The 20,935-nt window shown below is 29.3% G+C and overlaps 1 protein-coding gene across 1 annotated transcript in view; it reads left to right on the top strand.

Moving 5' to 3' along the window:
• Positions 1–20,935, top strand: part of LOC101235834 (solute carrier family 22 member 15-like) — a 93,856-nt gene that overhangs the window by 31,857 nt on the left and 41,064 nt on the right. The window contains exon 3 of the mRNA XM_065795326.1: positions 14,912–15,015. Coding sequence (XP_065651398.1) covers positions 14,912–15,015 — 104 coding nt within the window. The remainder of the gene's footprint in view (positions 1–14,911; positions 15,016–20,935) is intronic.

The following is a 20,935-nucleotide window of genomic DNA, read 5'->3' on the forward strand; positions in this document are numbered from 1 at the left end:
CATATAGTCTTAATTATAGAAATAATTGTTCAACTAATCCTTTAGCTTATCATATAAAAAAGTAAAAATATATTCAATGCTTAACACAGAAAATTTAAAATAAGTTTAACAACCTTCGAAATTACAAATAACAGAGTGTAATTTAAACTACGTTTATCCATTTGCTTTCTCTACTAAAATTTAGTAAAAAAAGCAAATGGATAAACACAATTTAAATTACGCTTTTCTTAAATAGCTTCACATTTAGTCGAAATGCAAAGCTATTTAAAAAATGGCAAGTTAAACTTACTGCAACAAAACTTTATCTACAACTTAAATGTGGTTTAAAAAGAACGCTTTTTAAAACTTTATCATTTCTAAATAAATGTATTGACAAATCTAAATCAAACAAACAAGACTTAAAAATATAATCTACAGAGAAAGCACTTCATAATTTCTTATTGAAGCCCTTTTTAAATAAAAACTTCATATGCATACAAATTCGAGAAGAGCTTTTTTGAAACGAGTAAAATCATCATTTAAATTAATGGATACGTTTGATTCGTTTTTGAGCATACTATTATACTGATCTACAACTTGTCTTGACGTAAGTTGTGATGAAATTGAGTCTTTAATTTTTTCAAATACTTAAAGCCGAGTTATGTTATTAAGTGTAAAATGTTTTTGTTTTACTAATCAATTGACAATACTATTGTTAGTTGAAAATTTAGTTACGTTAAAGATGGTTGGGGTATCTTTATACCCTCTTCAAGTTTTCTTATTTTTTAGTTAGTGAATCAATAAATAGTTATATGAGTCATGTTTAGTTTAACACGTGCTTGTGTTTTAGTTATTTTTTAATAGGTATGGGGTATAACTTATCTTTTTTATGAGTAAATTATACCATATATGCATTATATATATACAACCACTGTAACAACAATAGTGTGCTAATATCGCATATATTTTGTTTTTACGTCAAAAATATTTATACTATTGATTCAAAATAATAATGCCTAAAGTATTTGTTGTATATTTTTCACATATTTTGTTTGATCAACACTAAAACTATTTTTTAGAATAAATATAATTAATATAATGAGTCGCCCAAGAAGAAATGCTGCAGTCGGGGCTAATGATATTATTTTTGGTTTAAATTAATTATCTTCAAGTGATGACTTAGCTGACAAAAACCTTAAGACGATGAAGAAGATATTATTATAGTTGACGATGAATCAGATGCAATCATCTGATTCATCAGATGAAAGTGATGAAGAAGTTGTTTACGAAAATCACATTTTAGAAATGTTGGAGTAAACTTCCATGTATAGATGCTGCTCAGCCACGTGCACACAATATTATTTAACTACCAATTGTCCCAACAAGGTTTCCAGATCAGGTTTGCGGCCAAAGTGCGGGTACTGCCTTTAAACTCTTTACAACAATAGAAATGATTAGAATTATTGTCAACTGCACTGATACTGAAGCTCGTAGAATAAGACTAGAAGGATGGGTTGACACGACAGTAAATGAACTTTATGAGTTTATTGGAGTTCTTTTCCTAGCTGGAGCGTTCCATTCAAAAAAAGTAGATTAGATGGCATACCAATATTTTTGGCTTTAATGCAAAGTTAATGTCAATGTTAAAGTCAATGCATTTGTTAACTTGCGACGATGCATTCAATTTGATGAGAGAGGAACAACAAATCAAAGACGGGTCAAAGACAAATTTGCACCTTTAAGAAATGTAATGAAAATGTTTATTACTAAATGTACAATCCAAGTGCATATTTTACTGTCGATGAGCAACTATCTACATTTAGGCTAAGGTGTTCCATTTAAGATGTTTATACCTATTAAGCCAGAAAAATATGGAATGAAGATATGAATATTGTGTGATGCTGCAAAATCTTGCAACCGTATATTGGTAGAGTAAACGGAGTACGTGATGTTGGACAAGGTACACGAGTAGTTCTTGAACTAGCTGATCACTTAAATGGAAGTGTTAGACTTATAACAGCTGATAATTTTTTCACAAACATTCATCTTGCACGTGCGTTTCTAGGACGTAAAATGATATACACTGGCACTATTAAAATAAATAAAGAAGAAATACCAAAAAAGTTATTACCATTCTTACATCGACCAGTTTACTCATTTTTGGTTTTCAAAATTACTCTACTATAGTTTCTTATGTACCTAAGAAAAACAAAGCAGTAATATCATTATCAATCTTTCATCACAGTAATGACATTGTTATGGACCATAATGAAAAACCACGTATTAGTCCACGTATTAACCACAGCATATAGTCGAGAAGTCAGATTTTTTGAGTGATGTTAGTGGGATGTAGTAATTACTCATTGAGTGTATTGTTTCATATTTATGATTAATTCGAATGAAACTTAAAAAAAATATTTTGGAATCATTTCATTTTGAAGATTAAACATAAATAACAAGCTATGGTATATATTTAGTTCGTATACGTTTAGAGCATTTATTTCCTTGAGTAACGGCTCGGCACTTTCGTATCTATCTGCGCCAAAAACTAACCGACTTGCTTGCTTTTGTTTTATATAAATAATTTTCAGGAAAGATGAATGATTGTTTTCCCAGGCAATATTACAATAGTTAATATGACTATGTATAAATGAAAAGTATAAATTTTTTAAACATAATTCATTCAAAAGATACTTTGTCTTGTACATAATCCCCAGTTTCTTTGAAACTTTGTTCTCAAGTAGCTTCATTTGGCTTTTCCAATTTAAATGTTCATCAAAAATTATTCTGAGTATTTTCATTGAAAAAACTATTTTTATTTTAATATTGTTAATTGTTAGTTCAGGTAATTTAAGTGGAAGGTTCTCGGATTTAGATGGTTTAGCAAACCATCTAAATCCGAGAACCGTTTTTTTCTCATTTTTTAAATCGTTTTTTTCAATATTTAATGAAAGTTTATTTGCGATAAACCACTCATTAAGGAATATTAATTCTGAGTTTACAATGTTAAGTCTGGTACTCCTTGTTGACGATTTTGTAAATAACATTGCAGCCACTTTAAGTTGGAGTGAACTACTCCATAATTGGGTAGTTTATAAATAAGAATCTTGTGGTTGACAGTATCAAATGCTTTTGATAGATCTAGAAAAATTCCGAGTGTGTAACTGCTGTTATCAAAACCATTTAAAATTTGGTTGGCAAAATCAATTACTACATGTTCCATGGAATGGTTGTTGCGAAAACCAAACTGTTTATGATAAAGAATGTTATTTTTTTCAAGATAATTGTATAGTCTGTTGTGCATAATAGGCTCTAGTATTTAGGAAAACAGGAAAGTTCGGAAATTGATCTATAGTTAGATTTTATCGAGTCATCGCTGCTTTTGTCAATCGGAATTATTTTTTCTAATTTCAGTTGGTCAGGAAAAATGACGTTTTTCAGGGAAAGATTAAGAATTTTAAAAAGAGGTTTCTCTATAATATCTGAGACCGCTTTTACAACATCAGGGTTAACTTCATCCAGACCCGCACTTTTATTTGTTTTCAGCATACTAATCGCTAGTCGAAGTTCATCAATTAAAAGCTCCGACTCCTCCATGAAGGAATCAGACTTTTTCAAAAAGGATTTAAATGATTTATTTCCCTCAGGAATTGCACCGGCAAGGTTTTTTCCTTTATTTATAAAAAAGTTATTAAATTTTTTTGCAGTTTCTTTATTAAAAAAAGCATCTCCTCTATTATCATCGATTTGCAATCTTTTTGGCAGATTATCGCTTTTCACACTTCCCACTCCTGTTATTTCATTCATTCCATGCTTTCCTTGCATTTCCAAATGTTTTATTAAGCTATGAAGAGTAGTAATTTTTTTTGGATTGCTTTTTTGACTTTTCCTTCCTGATTTGTCAAAAACATTAAAACTGTTGGCTTCCGACATTCTAACAATAATAACTAAGAATATTATTTAAAACAAAAAAATACCAAAAATAAATATACATTAGGCATTCTTATGTGATTTTTTAAAATCTTTAACTACTAATTTATCATAAATAACGACAGAATATTTACCGTTGTTCCTGTGAGTTCGCATTTCTTCAAAGAGATTTTTCCGTATGGTTAGGGTATCCAAAGAGTAGTCCTCATTTATAAATATTCCTGTTCCTTTTAACTTTTTTGAATTCTTTAATATGCTAATTTTATCTTTATAGTTCATGAGTTTTATCACTATTGATCTAGGTTTGCTTAGCCCAGTTTTTCCGGTTCTATGTGCTCTTTCAATGACTACATCACTTAGATTTTGATTATTTTCAAAGATATTAAGAACTTTTTCTTCAGATTCATATATCATTTTTCTTCAGATATCTCTTTGAGTGTGTTCTAATTTTGAGACTCTGTCATTTGTTTTTACCATTTCAAATTTCCACAAACTATTTTCAGTTTGCAAAGTTTTGCACGTTTCTTTAATTTCTGATATTTCTTTCAAAAGTCTATCAATTCTTTCATTTTCAATTTTTAAATTTCCACTTATAAGTTTAAGAATCTTTTTTTGTTGTTTCTTAAACAATATTTTTATAATTAACAATAGAGAATATTTTACAAACTAATTTCACAGATATTTCTGTAGCTTCTGTATTTGATTGCTTTTCTTTTTTATCAGTATTTTTATTTTTATCCATTTTATTATTTTTATCCATTAACAAGTTAAATACCAATATGTTTTTATTTAAGAATATTTATACAAATATATTTATGTATCAATTTTTAAATAATTCCAAACAATTAAAAATTTTGAACTTAAAAAAATAATAATAATAATAATTTAAAACTTCAAAACAACCACGCTGCATAAACACGTCCATTCACTTCCGTTAACGTCCGTTCATTTCCGCTCACGTCCGTTCACTTCCGTTCACGTCCGTTCACTTCCGTTCACGTCCGTTCACGTCCGTTCACTTCCGTTCACGTCTGTTCACGTCCGTTCATGTCTGTTCACGTCGGTTTACGTCCGTTCACGTTCACGTCTGTTCACGTCCGTTGATAGTTATAGTCGCATTTAGAAGATATACTTTGTTTTTATTTGAATAAATTGTATCAAATATCACTTTTATTTTAAAAAACATTGAGAAAATTGATATTTTTGTTGAAAGCACACATTTTAATTTAAAAAGTTCAACACATTTTGTATAAAAACCTATATTTTTAGTTAGGGTAGTTTAATACCCTGACCGTCCTTAACGTAACTTTTTTTCCGTCCTTTATGGGTTAAAATAAAAATAGTCCAAAGCTTTTTTTATTCAAAAAAGTTATGCAGATTTTGTGAATAAGTATTTTTGAAAAAAAAAATTTGCTGAAACTTGACAATTTTAAACGCATTATGAATGGTTCTAGCAAGCTAGCCTTCATCTCTAGTAATTAAACGGATACATTTTTGAGTAGAGTAAAACACCTATGTTTCCATAATTTGATTTTTTTGGGACTTTTGGCCTCGGAAAAAAAATTCTGGCCCACTGTGCCTCGCTTTGAAAGTCTCCACTATCCGTTGGAGTATTAATGAAAAGGTCAATTGTAATCAGGATTGGTACCCAAAAATCCAAACCCAAAAGCTCATCCAAAAACTTATCCAAAAACCCACCCAAACACCCAAGAGTAAAAACCCACCAAAAACCCAGCTTAATGGGTTTTGGTCTCAAATCTTATTTATTTAGAATTTTTTCATTCATAAATCAATTTTCAATAATTCTAGTGCTTTGATGCTCAACAATTGTTCTAATGATAAAAAAGAAAGGAGTTTAGTGAGTCATTTATAAGAATTTTATTTTACTTAGAGCAGTATTATTCAAACATAAAAACTTTAAACAAATTTATTTAACAATTAAGTGTAATTTTCTCGCTCAAGGCAAAACTTTTTTTTCTCTGCAAAAATTTATTTATTAGCCTGAATTCCACTCATCATTGCAAAGGCCTAACAATTTATATCAAATAATTATCCACAAAAATCAACATTTCAAACAACGTCTAATACATAATTACAATTAAATTAATTACGAATTATTAATAAAAAGAAACCACGTAACTGCCATAGAATGTTCTACAACTATCTGCACCAAATATGCACTTCTCCTTGGTCCTTAATGATCATGTTAATAATAATCGTTGTATTTTTAGGGCATGCATTGTTCTCGAGTACTTCGTAGCAACAGCATTTCTGTTTCTTGGAATCCATTTTCGACTTCACCGATTGTTTGTAGCACGTCTCCTTGACTGGTCTTCAACACACTTTTAATTTGCTAAACATAGTTTTCTGCGTTATCACGACCATTATTTGTGTTCATTTTTACTTCGACTTTAGAAATATCGCATGTTCGAGTGTCATTTCGATATCGGGTATATTTTACGAGATGCGAAACGCCAGTAACTTCTACAACTTGTTTCTAAATATTTCCAGTTAGTTTTTTTGGCTTCTACTTAGTATGGCACTTTGCATTTGGTAATATCCATACCATACCATAACCATACGTTATCACTATTTTTAAACATTTCGTTTATGTCAGCTTTTGCTGGAAGATTATCTTTTCTTAATCCTTTCTCGTCAATTTGATATCTGTATATTTTCCCCATCGGGCTTGCATTGTTTTTGTCGGCGGAGACATTGTACCAACAGACAGTATCCAGTATTGACATTTTCAATCTTTCTGCAATTCTCTTAATTGTACGATGGTTTCTTTTTACAATTATTTTCGAATTTACAATTATAGAAAAAATTCCTACAGCATAATAAGCAGCTTAAAACCTAATACGCACTCCCCAACCATCAAGAAACCATCCCCATCCACTCCCCAACCATCAAGAAAACTTTTTAACTCCCCAGTTTTAAAAGTTGCTTTGTTTTCTTTCAAAATTGAAAAGATGACACTCCTTGCTCACAAAAGATAAGGCGGAGTATTCTAGTAATGGCAATACTTCCGTGTGAACTCAAAAGTTGTCATCAAAGTGCGTATTTTGAAGGTACGCAATCAATTAGAGCAAGAAATATTTCTGTGTCAAACTGCATGATATCCATAGCTACTCTTTCCCAATTTTCTTTAGCGCTCAATTTTCCCTTCACCCATTGTATAGGTGCTGGAACTATTGACTAACATGGTTCGCAATTTTTAATTACATCTCGAACGTCATTTTCGGTAGCGGTTGAAATAACTTTATGAACAAAGTTTAACGTTCAACTCACTCCAAAGTGCTTGATTCTCTTGTGTATGCTAGAAATGGATTCAGTCTATGCAACTACTACTCCAACGGAATTATTTGAATGCTCAGCCTCTGTCAAATTTTCAACTACCTGCTTTGAACTCTAGTAATGCGTCAGCTAAATTATCTTTTGAAGGAACAAGTTTTACATTAACATTAAGACCATATTCTTCAATAAATTGTTTTAGAACGCTTGGTCTTCTTCGAGTCAACATTTCGCCCATTGCTCTTAATTTTAATCTAGACTTACCAGTAAGAGAATCAGAGACCCGATGAAGCACTGTCACGGAATCTGTGAAAATAGTCACTTTCTTTAGTTTTCACGTCAAAGCCATATTCATTTCTCGTAATACAACATCCAGCTCCGCCATGTTTATGTAATCATCAGACACTTCTTTTCGTAGCCATGTTGCATCCTCTACAGTAGTTTTACCAATTTGAATAAGAGCACCAATCTCAAAAGTTCTATCATCAAATCACATATCACCCTCGTCACCATATACAGCTCAATCACCATAAGCTGGATCGCACTTTCCCACCTCATCATAAACTTTTTAATGTACACACTTTAAATTTTTATTACAAACTTCATTGTCCCAACCCTTTGTTAAACTAACCACTCTTCCTTTCAAAAGGCAGAAAACTGCACCTAACCAACCATAGACTGGCAAATGACCTACAAACTGCCCACAAACGGAAAACACTACTCTTCTGTTTAACTTTTTCGGAATCGCATTAACTCGATTCTCTTTAAACCACATCAACTTGCCACCGGTCTTGTATACACGTAATCCTAATATAAGAACCCTATTGCATCCAATCTGTTCACCTTCCTTACTCTCCAAACCATATTTTTAGAAATGTCTTCTGACATAATCAAGACTCACTACTTCCTCATTAACAAAAATGCCGTCCACGTAAGCGGATGCCCCCCTCTTCACCGATTCGTCTTGACCAATAATGGCACTCACAACAGATACCATGATCATTGGAGCACCATTCAATCCAAAACCAAGTCGTGTCAAACAATACTTTTTGTTTCGAAAAACCACTGTTTGGAAAGGCCAAAGAGACTCCTCAGTTTTTAACTGGAGATAAGCCTTGCGTAAATCAATAGTTGCTGGTTTGTTTCCCATTCTTCTCCATTCCCTCAGCTTCTCAACACACACATCTACATCTCTTGTACGCGTCTCAATAAAATTGAAAGCTTCTCTCCAGTATAAAACGGGTCTGACTTTATTGTCTTTATTTCGTTGGATAGCAGCCATTAAGGGAACTTGCCCTTTGGGTGATCCCATCTTATTTTCGTCATATTCAATTACGATTGATCCAATCATTTACGATTGATCCAATCCCGTAGTTCTTTTTCATATTCTGCTCTTGCATATTTTGTTATAACGTATTGGGCAACTTTGTTAAAAAATTGGTTGGGGTCTTCTCCATCTTTCCATTTCCATTTAAATTTCCATTTGACACCATTAAATATTGCTTCATGATGTTGTTTTTTATTATGAATTTTATTAACTTTATCTTTGTTTGAGACTGCCATTCTACACGAGCTGAACCCAAACTTTGCCATTTGAGATATGGAAATAAAAACTCCTCCTAGCAATTTAACAGAACTCATTCCAAGCATCATATCAACTCCAAATGGTTGGAAATCCACTAAAATAATGTCTTGTACTTGGATACCATCAAACTCAATAGTGACAACCGCTGATCATTGATGAATTTTACCGTTGAAAGCTACCATCTTCGGAGGATACTATTAATACCATTAACTTTTAGACAAATAATAGACAATGCGCTAATTCCACCATTGTTCAGAAGCGAGGTAGCGCACATTCCTCGCTCCTGCACACGCTTCCCTGCGTCTTTAAGCACTTTGCAGCAACTTTTCCTTCATCCTACAATTAAAACATCAAAACATACAATTTGTAGACATGTTCTTTGCAAGAGAACTCGTTTCTTGCAATATGATTTAACCCTTTGCAGTTGTAACACATCAACGAAACTTTTGTAGCATGATTTCGAACCACAGAACCAACAGCATCATCTACGAATACACGATTCTAAGCAGCTACTAATTTGGGTAACATAAAATCAATTAGATCCATAACGACTCGAAATCTTGATGATAAATCCTCGGGCAATCCAACGACAAAAGCTAATCAAACAGACTCTTCTGACAATTTAGTGAGATAAGCCAATCGTTTCAAGTTTGCCAAAAACACATCAAATTTCTCTCCAACATTTAATTTTAGTTTTATAAAAAGTTCGTATGCTGTATAAGCATCAACAGAGAGTGACAAGACACGCTCGACTTCTTCTTCGTCTTGCTTATTTTTAGCGTTTAAAGCATCATATACTAAATAAGCAGTTCCTCCTTGAACAATTGGAAAAAGTAATTTCAGTTTTACATTATGCATTTCTGCAATCACTTTCGTTCGCTGTATCCAAACGGCAGCGTCTAAAGTTCCATCATACGTTTCAAAAATATCCAATAATTTAATTTTTGAATTCATTCCCGGCTAGCTTGTAATTTTCTCGCTCAAGAAAAAACTTTTTTTCTTTCCACAAGTTTATTTATTAACCTGAATTCCACTCATTTTTACAAAATTTTTACTTCAATTTAAATCAGTCAATATATGTATGCTCACTACCATTATCCCTAAATAATATTTAATTGCTTTGCAAATTACTAAAGTCATTGCGAATATGATAAAATCTAGACAAAACCATGCAATAACTTTAACTATACCAGAAGATAAATTGAAAGAAATTAAACCTTTATGTGAACTTTTTAAATGAGCTATAGGTCTAGGCCTTAAGTGGCTTAAAAAAATCTCGGAAACTATTATATTATAAGCTATTAAGATTATCTTTTTTAGATTTTAGGCATTTTAAAGTCATTGGAAAGTAAAGTTTAACACTTTATCTTTCAAAATTTTCTTCAAAATGAAAAAACTTAAATGCTAATCTTCTTCATATTTCTATAAAAACAAATTCAAATCTGATATGTGTACAAGGCCGCCTAGAGCCGTCACGCCACCTAGGGCAGCAACCTTGATTGGCGCCCTTATTTATCAAAATTTCCATATATTATAGATAAAGAACTTTTTTTTTAATTTTTTTTTTAGGTACGTTCTTTTCATTTGGCGCCCCTCGGATATCTGCCCCTCGGTGACCCTGAATGCGGATCAAACATTTTTTGACTGTGTATTATTTGTTATAGGATTTGATGAAATAAAAACAACAACAACAAAAAGCAATATATTTACCAGAAATATAGATGTTTTACATAAGAATGCAATAAGTTACAAAAAATATATGTATATTTTACATTCTGGATGGCTCACTCTCATATAGCTAGGCTAAATCGAAGAGAGCGACCATGAACAATACAAAAACAATGCATATAAAATAAATAATACACACACAGAAGGTAGCAATTAGTCAACGTTCATATTTGTATCTTACGCATCTTCTATGATGATATATCTTTTATCACCAGTGATACAACTGTTGTTTCTATTTATTTTGATGTTACAAGTAGTATAGTAATTTAGTTTTAAGGACGTATTTTTTAATGTTGTTAAAAGAGATTGATTTTAATTTATTTTGAATTTGATTTCAGTCCATTAATGCAAAGTATTTAAAGGAATGTTTACCGTAGGATTTTGTATTATATGTTTGCACACTCAGTGCACCTCTACAAGTATTTCGTTTAAGCTGACACCTAATTGCACTGCTTAGAGTAAACCATTTATTAAGTATAGGAGGTAGCTTTTTGTTTAGGCATTAAAGTCAGGAAATAAAGTTACTTATTCAGGAAATAAAGTTACTTATTCAGGAAATAAATTTATTTATTCAGGAAATAAAGTTACTTATTCAGGAAATAAAGTTACTAATAAATACCTTGCTAATACATTTAATGTTTAACTGACTGAACTGAATATGTTATAAAATATGAAATAAAATAACTGAGTGAGAGTGTTTAAAAAAAGGGACAGCAGCCATACATAAAGATATGTCGTCATAAAAGTGTTTCTTGAAAAACATTTTATACATGTCAGTTAAAGGTTTAACAATTTGAAGCTTATAATAATATTATAATTATTCAAATCTTATATGATTTGTTTAATTTTTTTGTATAAGTGTCGATTGACCATAAAATGACGTTTTTAAATTTAAATGTATAATTTTACTTGTTGTTCATTATTATTGTTGATCATTATCATTATTGTGTATAAAATAATATTTATATTAATTATGACTTTATACTCCCGAGGAGAAAAAATTAATTTGAAGAGTCCAGGGCGGCCAACAGCCGTCATGCCGCCTGGGACAGTAACTCTGATTGGCGCCCTCATTTATCAAAATTTTCCTATATTATAAATGAAGGTTGTTTTTTTTTATTAGGTCCCTTCTTTTCATTTGGCGCCCCTTGGATATCTGCCGCCCAGGACAAACTGTCCCTTTCGCCACCCCTCTCGGCGGCCCTGGGAGAGTCAGGATACAGGGATCTCCTGAACTGAAAAAATCTGTTTGAAAAATAATTGCTTAGAACAGTCAGCCAATCTTGATCTATGAATCTGATTTCGCTTCTTTAACAGCTCGGTGCTGCAGTGGCTTGTGAATTTTATATCCAACAAAACTCAGTTGTTTACTGCAAATAACTATTACAATATTGTTGACAATCTTATATTAATGAATGGCAACCTTATTACAGAGTACTCTTCTGCAACTTGGATTATCATTCACCCCTCATGAAAATCATATATAAAATCACTTGCAATGTTAGCATCTACTAAGGTTGCTTATTCTTTATTGTACTTGCCATTATATTACTCCTGGCTAGGGCCGTCCCAAGGAAAGGGAGTGCCCCCCCCCCCCCCAAGCTGTCACTTAAGCATTTGAGTTGGCACATTGAGCAATTTTGAATTATAGTTGGCAAATTGCAAATATCGAAGACTTTTTGTTTTTTTTTTTGGTGTTGGAAAAAAATACATACAACACCCCTATGGTAGACCTCTTCGGGACGGCCCTGCTCATGGCTCTTTTTTATATATTTTTTCTTTTTTTTTAAATTAAATTATAATTTTTTCTTTTAACTAGTTATATTTTAGTCTGTTCTTCTTTAAATAATTAAAGTTATTAGGTATAAGTTAAATTACATTTGTAACTTTTCTGTTGTGTAGTACACATCTTTGAAAGAAATTTTTATAGACCATTTTATTACTTTTATTAGTTTTAATATAAAAATCTAAATACTCATTTGAGTAACTACAGGATTTGCAGTTTTTGTTGACAAAATTCCTTACAATCAGAAATTAGGAGTTTATAATATAAATACTATTTAAAGTCTCAAACAGTTTATAATATCATATACAAATAAACTCTTCATTTTCTTTGTGTTTTTTTTAAGGTCACCATAACTTAATTCTATAATTTTCTATACTTAATTTAACTTTTATGTAATAATATGTAATATGAAAATGTTAAAGTTAGAAAAAATTTATAATTTTTTTTTAAATCTTTTCTATCCAATTTCTTACCTTATTTTTAAAATTTGATAAAAACAAAATAGATTGACAAGCCATGAAGTAACAACTTTTTAAAGTAGGAAAATTTTGTTTTTTAATTTTTTTAAAAACAGCCTTTATCTTAGCTCACTCTTATGTTGTCATTTTTATGTAGTTTCTAACCGAATATAGAATTTTCTTGAAGTATAACATAATAATAAATTTTGATAAACATTTTATTATAATTTTTAATAAACATTTTATTGATTATTTTTTAAAAACTGTATATTGTATTTGTTAGAAAAACGATAAAATATATGAGAGTTCCAAAGAAATGATGCACCATGAAAAAAAATTAGACGAAAAAAAGTCCATTGAGGACAATTTTAATACTGTGCTACAAAAATCATTCATGGTTAACAAGTCAGCAATAGAAAAAGAATAATAAAGTCCATATTCATTATCAGTGATTAGGTTGTATGACTCAAAATGAGATATTTGAAGTTATGTCTGCTCTGATTTGGATTCTTTGATTCTACTTCTGACTTATTAAACATTATAGCAGAAAGATTCTATTCTGAATTATATGGAAACAGTGAAGTACAGACTATTGCTCTTGATATATTAAAAGCTTTCAATAAAGTTTAAAATGCTGGTTTTCTGAGATTACTAAACTAATCCTTTCTAATTGCAGTTGTCCTTGATAGCTAAAGTTGTCCTTATTGGGCAACATTCTCCTTCATTTCTGGTAAATTCTAGGGAATTAAAAGGTTCTATCTCTAAAGTGGCTGATAATGGTGCTAATGACATAACAATAAATTAGACGTGAGTTGTTTCTCGTTAACAACCTTTCCGATAATCTGACCTCTAAAGTGGCTCTATTTGTTGACGACACAACTTAAACTTCATTCTTAACAAAAAGTCAAAACTTTTTGATCACTTAGAACAAACATTTTATATATTTAGAAAAAAAATATATCAATATAGAAAGTCAGTTTCAAAGACTGGTAACAAAAACAAAATTCAGTTTGCCAACATGTTAAATAGATTAGAGTGTAATGAAGAGAGTTTTAAGGATCAAAGAACTACTGACTGGATATCAAGCTATAGAAAAGTTAATTTAGAAAATAGTGTTAGCAACAGACGATCACAGGTAGAGTATAATCATTTGGTTCATTAGATAAATTATCTCTTGAAAAAGAAAATTTCTTTGCAAATAGTTCTTTCTTGGAAGAACTTATTAGAGTAATAAGTCATGTATGAGAGATAGATTTTAGGTTTGCTTTTATCAATGACATAGTTGAAGGTTTTTCAAAAGTCTCTAAAGAACCTAATTTCTGAGATTAAATAAAAGGTTTAGACCTTAGTGTAAGGCAATTTTTGCATTGATTTCTTGCAATAAAAAAAGATGTTTGATGCACAACAAAAGTGCTCACAGGGGACATCTTCTGCGTGCAACATGGTGCAGATAATACTCATATTTTAAAGCTGTTTATAAAATCTTAAAACTCCACTAAGTTTGGTCAAACTTAAGTAAAAACCAAAAGAAAAGAAAGTTTAGCGTTTATCATCCTTAGCAGGAAAGAATATAACACAGCTTTACACCTGGTTAACAGAAAGTTTTTGTTTACCCCTAAAGACTTCACTTAGAAGACCTTCAACCAGAAAATAGCCAGATACAATTAACATCTGCCTAAGATAAATATTTTTATTAATTTTTTGTTTTTTTAACTTTATTTAGATGCCCAAAGAAGTCCTTACGGTCTTATCACAGAGCACCGCGGATGAGCATTTAATAGGAAGTTCATGTCTCTTTCCTAACCGATGTCGCAAAATTTGCCCAGAGGTGGGTTTGAACCACGCATCCTTTGCGTCTGAGGCAAATGCGCTACCACTGCGCCGCGGCTGCATAGCATAAAACACCATTTCTAGGCTTTTTCTTAATTATGAGCCCCAAGGTATTTTAAATCAGAGTTAAATTCTCCCAGTTTTTGCCGACAAAAGCAAATCTTACAAGCAGCATGATTTTTAAATCTAAATATAATTAATTATAACAATAAACATAAATACTGTTCGTAAAAATTGACTGATCATGTTTTAGTGATACTTTAGCAGTGATTGTAATTTACATAATAATAAAGTGATTGAATTATTTGTTCTTTATTATAGTGGGATTTAGTTTGTGGAAAGGCTTCACTAGCATACGTAATCTTTAGCATTATGCAAATCGGAGACGCATTAGGCGGAGTTCTTGTAGGAATGCTATCAGACAAGTAAGATATGTTTATCATACATAATATATATATATATTTATATATTTAAACAACTTTAAAAAGTATTCTACACAATAGAGTGCTCAATGTTCTTAAAAGAACAGAGCAATTATATTAGTAGTAGAAAATCACTTCATTTTTGTTAAGTGATTTTCTACTACTAATATATATATATATATATATATATATATATATATATATATATATATATATATATATATATATATATATATATATATATATATATATATATATATATATATATATATATATATATATATATATATATATATATATATATATATATATATATATATATATATTAGGGTGGAGCAATTTTCATAGCAAAAAAAAAAGAGTTTAAAAACCAATATTACTGAGGCACGAATCAATGTCTATTAATTATAAGATAAAAGTAAAAAAATATTTTTTGATTTTGATGAGATCTTTATTATTATTATTATTATTATTATTATTATTATTATTATTATTATTATTATTATTATTATTATTATGTATTTCGCCGATAAGAAAAGTTTACAAGTTTATGCAATACAAATATATAAATACATGGCTGGGGCAAGAAGAAGACAAGTTCTGTCTTATCACCAGGCCCCTTTAAATAAAAATGTCAATAATAAAAATACAAAACAAAGTAACTCGTAAAATAAACGTTAAACAAAACATTGCGTTAAAATAAAATAACGATAAATAAAAACTTAACAACATTTTACGCTATATAACAGTGTAATATATCCAAAAGTATACGAAGATTTTTTAATTAATAATTTTAATTAAATTATTTTTTTCCTAACTGGTTTTAGATTTATAAACCTTTTGAATTTAAATCATAAAATAACAGATAATACACGAACAACAAACAAACAAACAAACAAACAAACAAAATTTTTTTAAAACATTTTTAGTATCATAATGTGTCTTTTATATATGTAAAGTTTATTATATCAGATACAAAACAACGTCATAATGTACAAATTGAACTGTATATAGAATATATATTTAAACCATATTTATAAAGAAATAGACAAACGTGATTACTCCTAATCAAAGGCTTCAGAAAAATTTTAATTCGTTGTCATTTATTAAAAGCTTTTGCTTAAGTTTGTTTTTAAATTGTTTAATAGAAGAAATAGTTTTTAACTCATTATTTAATAGCATGTTCCATAGTTTAGGACCTCTGTTAGCAATTGAGAATTTAGTAACAGAGTAATAGGTTTTAGGTTGAACATAATTGTTTTCTGAAAATCGTGTTGGGTATAGATGATGTATTTTTTCCAAAAAAGAGTTAAATAAAATAGGTGCTATTTTTTTATTAACTTTGAACATAAAAATAAGAATTTGATAAAGATTTAGTTGAAATACGTTGAGAATATTAAATTTAATGAATAGAGGTTTAGTGTGCGAGAAACGATCTAAATTTCCAATAATTCTTAAAGCATGCTTTTGTTTAATTAATAGTTTATTTATTTTAGTTACGTTAGTGCTACACCAGGCAACGTTTGCATAACTTAGGTAGCTATGAATAAATGAAAAATAAATGTATTTTAAACAGGTTTGATTTAATAACTGCTTAGCTTTGTAAAGTAGACCAATATTTTTCGAAATTTTATTTTGAATTATATTTATGTGCTCCTTCCAACTCACATTTTCATCAATAACAACACCAAGAAATAACAATGAACGCTCTCTTATTATACAAGAGTTATTTACAACTAAAATTGGAAGATTTAATGGGATGAGTCTCTTTTCATGAAGACGATGGAAGAAAGTATATTTTGTTTTTTTTATGTTTATGGATAATTTATTTGCTATGAACCATTCACTTAGTTTTGCAAGCTCTTTGTTTACTGTTTCAAATAAAGAATTAATATCCTTATCAGAATAAAATAAGTTGGTGTCGTCTGCAAATAGGATTGAATTTAAGATACTTGAAAATTTATTTAAGTCATTTATATAAATGAGGAATAAAAGGGGCCCTAAAATTGATCCTTGTGGGACGCCGCAGGAAATTGTCGCTAAATCCGTTTTACTATCATTAAACGAGATGTACTGTTTCCTGTTTGCTAGATAACTTTTAAACCATGCTAAGTTAAAACTTATGATACCATAATTTTCAAGTTTGTGCAGGAGAATATTATGATCCACCGTATCAAAAGCCTTACTTAGATCAATAAAGACGCCTAAAGTAAATTTGTTCTCATCAAAAGCTTTAAATATTTCGTGTACTAGATGAATGATTGCATGATCGGTTGAATGGCCAGATTTGAACCCAAATTGCTTATCGTAAAGAATTTTATTATTAGTTAAAAAAGAAAACAGTCTGTTATACATAACACGTTCTAAAATCTTGGAAAAGCAGGTAAGAATTGAGATTGGTCTGTAGTTTGAGACATCAGAAGGATCACCTGTTTTATAGATTGGTGTAACCTTTGCATATTTTAAGTTTTCAGGAAAAACTCCGTGTTTTAAAGATAAATTAAAAATATGTAAAAGTGGTATTTTTATAAAACTTATTGATTTAATAATGACAATACTACTGACATCATCAGCACCCGAACTTTTATTAGGTTTTAGTAAAGAAACTGAGTTTAATAATTCATCTTCTGTAAGTTCATGATTAGACATGACAGATTTATTTGGTGTTAGGTATGAACGAAAGTTTGTCTGAGATGGTCCTATTTTAGAGGCTAAATTCGAAACTACATTAACAAAAAAGTTATTAAGTGTTTCTGCAACTAATGATTTATTTACAATTAAGTTATTATTAATTTTAAGATTAGTTGGAAGTGCATTTCGGTCCAGATTTTTCTTGCCAATTACCTCTTTAATAATGTTCCATGTTTTTTGTGTACTGTTGTTTTTCTTTAATTTTTCAGAATAATAGTTTTTTTTTGAGCGTTTTAGAACAAATTCAAATAAACGTTTATAACTTTTATAAGTAGTTTCATTTACCAAAGTTCTTTTTTTAAGAAACTTACAATATAATCGTTGTTTAATTTTGGAAGATTTAAGGATTCCCTTTGTTATCCATGGGTTTAAAAGCGTTTTCGATTTGACTAATTTAGTAATTTTAGGGAATGCTTCATTATAATGAGTAAAAAATTTAGTTAAGAAGATATCGTAGGCTTCATTGGCATTTTGATTTTTTAGCGTCTCGTTCTAATTTACACACGATATAAGATAATGAAAGTATTTTATGGATGTATCGTTTATAATTCGTGTTGTAACTTTTTTTTTATACGCATCAGGCTGAATGCATTTATTTGATATTATAAAAATCGGAAAGTGATCCGAAATGTCCGTTTTAAATATTCCAGTTTTAATTTTTGTATTGATAAATTCATTAGTTATAATTTGGTCTATTGACGTTGCACTACCACTAGTCACACGCGTAGGTTTATTTATTATTGGAATGTATCCACTTTGAAAAATGACATTAAAGAATTTATTCGTTTGTTTATTTACGTCATAATCCAAAATATTAAGGTTAATGTCACCCACGAAATAAACACTTTTATTCAAATTCAATTTATTTTCAATTAAATTTTTAATGTGATCTTTAAACGCATTAATATTTCCTGATGGTGGTCTGTATAATGCATGCACGACAATGTTTTTTGAGGCTTTATTAATGATTTCCACACATAATGACTCATAATCATTTGTGATTGAACTTAAATTTGAATTAAATTTGAATAATAATGAATTCCTAATAAACATACATAAACCCCCGCCTTTCTTGCCCAGGTCTCTAATTTGGTGGACTACATTGTAATTGGGTATTTGGAAATATGAATCGTTCTCAACATTTTTGTCTTGACACCATGTTTCACTAAGACAAATAATTTGAAAATTAATTTTAATTTTATATAGAAACTGTTTTAATGATTCAAAATTTTTTTTTAAACTCCTAATATTAATATGAAGAATTGAAAATGAGTTATCATCCATTCCTTTGGTAATGTCTTTTGAGTATGGGTTATAATATAATGGGATAATATTTTTAATTAGTTCATCATCATTATAGAAATTAATATCAGGATCAGAATTGCGATTTAAAAGGATTGAATTTTTAATTTTAAATGTTTTAAATTCAAAGTTTGACAAATCAGTTTCCTCAGCCATTTTAAATAAGAGTAATTTTAAGAACCAAAAAATATAAAAATTTAAAGAATTTAATTGATGGCACTCGTTTTCCTAAATTCCTTTATAATTAATTTATCATATACAACAATACAATATTTACCGTTTGTCCTATGCAACTTTCTCTCTTCAAAAAGCTTTTTCCGTATCAACGCTGTTTCAATTGAATAATCTTCGTTAATAAATATTCCGGAGCCTTTAAGTTTGTTCCCCTTTTTTTAGTATTTTTATCTTATCTTTATAGTCAAGTAGTTTTATCACAATTGTTCTTGGCTTATTTAAATCAGGTTTACCTGTCCGATGGGCTCTTTCTATATATTTACTCCAGTTACATTAAGTTTATTTTCTAGTAAATTTAGTATTTTAGTTTCAGAATCATTTCAACTTTCTGAATCGTTTTCCAAAATTCCTTCGAAACGTAAATTGTTTCTTCTTTGGCGATCTTCAAGTTGTCGAATTTTAGTTTTATCTTCATTTCCTAAATTAGAATTCAAAGAAATCTTTTTCTCTAGGTCGATAACCTTTTTATCATGGCAATCTTGTGTAAACGATAAACTCTCTTCAATGTCTTTTTGAACTTTTTCATAATTCATCAACTGCTTCTTTGTCAGAATAAGTTACACTTTCCTGTTTTCATTTTCTTTTGTTAAAGATTCGCAAGTGTTTTTTAGTAAAGTAATATCTTTTTGTAATACGTCGATTCTATCGTTTGTAATTTTTAAATTACCGCTTATCAGTTTAAAAATATCTTTTTGCTGTTTCTTAAACATCTCTTGAAAAATTTCTCGTACAAACTTTATTGAGATTTCGGAGTCTTTAATTGCATCCATGTTATTAATAAAGAAATATAGTATTTATAATTATTAATTATATAAATACTTATTACACAGGGACTAAAAAGTTTCAGTATGTGTTTTTTTCCGTATCTTCAGGGTCCTCTTTGGAATTTAAATTCTTGACAGGTCCTAATATTTTTGAATTTTTTTTTTTCTAAACCATATTAACCTTGGACTCAAAAAAAGCAGAAAAAAATGGTTGTTTCATAAATAATAATTTTATTAAAAAAATATTTTAGTGAAAAAAATACTTGCAAAAATATACCTTAAAACCCACGTTTTGTTGAGGACGGGGGTTTTTAATGAAAAAAACAACTCTACTTTTTTAATTTTAATTTTTTAATAAAAACAAATATTATTTTCAAAATCAGCATATTATTTTGCTTCTTTTAAGTATCAAGTTGATAAAGTTTAGAAAACATTTTTTTTAACAATATTAGGAACCATCAAAAATTTAGAATCCAATAAGGAACCTCAAGAACTTATCTAAACTAAAAAAAAAAAGAGTAAGGTCCTTTTTTCACCAAAAGATATTGATTTGCTGCCCAGGCAAATCAAATTTCAAAAATTTTCAAAATCGCTCCACCCTAATATATATGTATATATGTATATATATATATATATATATATATATATATATATATATATTATATATATATATATATATATATATATATATATATATATATATATATATATATATATATATATATATATATATATATATATTTATACATAAACATTTTTTAAAGACCGAAAACTTTTTTTTTTTTTTAAAGTTTTTTTTTTACTATTTGTTAGACTGCCTGCCCCAACCAAACTCTCAGTCGATGTAGCGGCACTTCCTTGTAGCAGCAAGCTATAAGATAGTCAATGTAGCAATACTCCGCGAATGTTATACAGTAAAAAAACAAAAATTA

The sequence above is a fragment of the Hydra vulgaris genome, chromosome 04 (assembly GCF_038396675.1).
Source record: "Hydra vulgaris chromosome 04, alternate assembly HydraT2T_AEP".
Lineage (NCBI taxonomy): Eukaryota > Metazoa > Cnidaria > Hydrozoa > Anthoathecata > Hydridae > Hydra > Hydra vulgaris.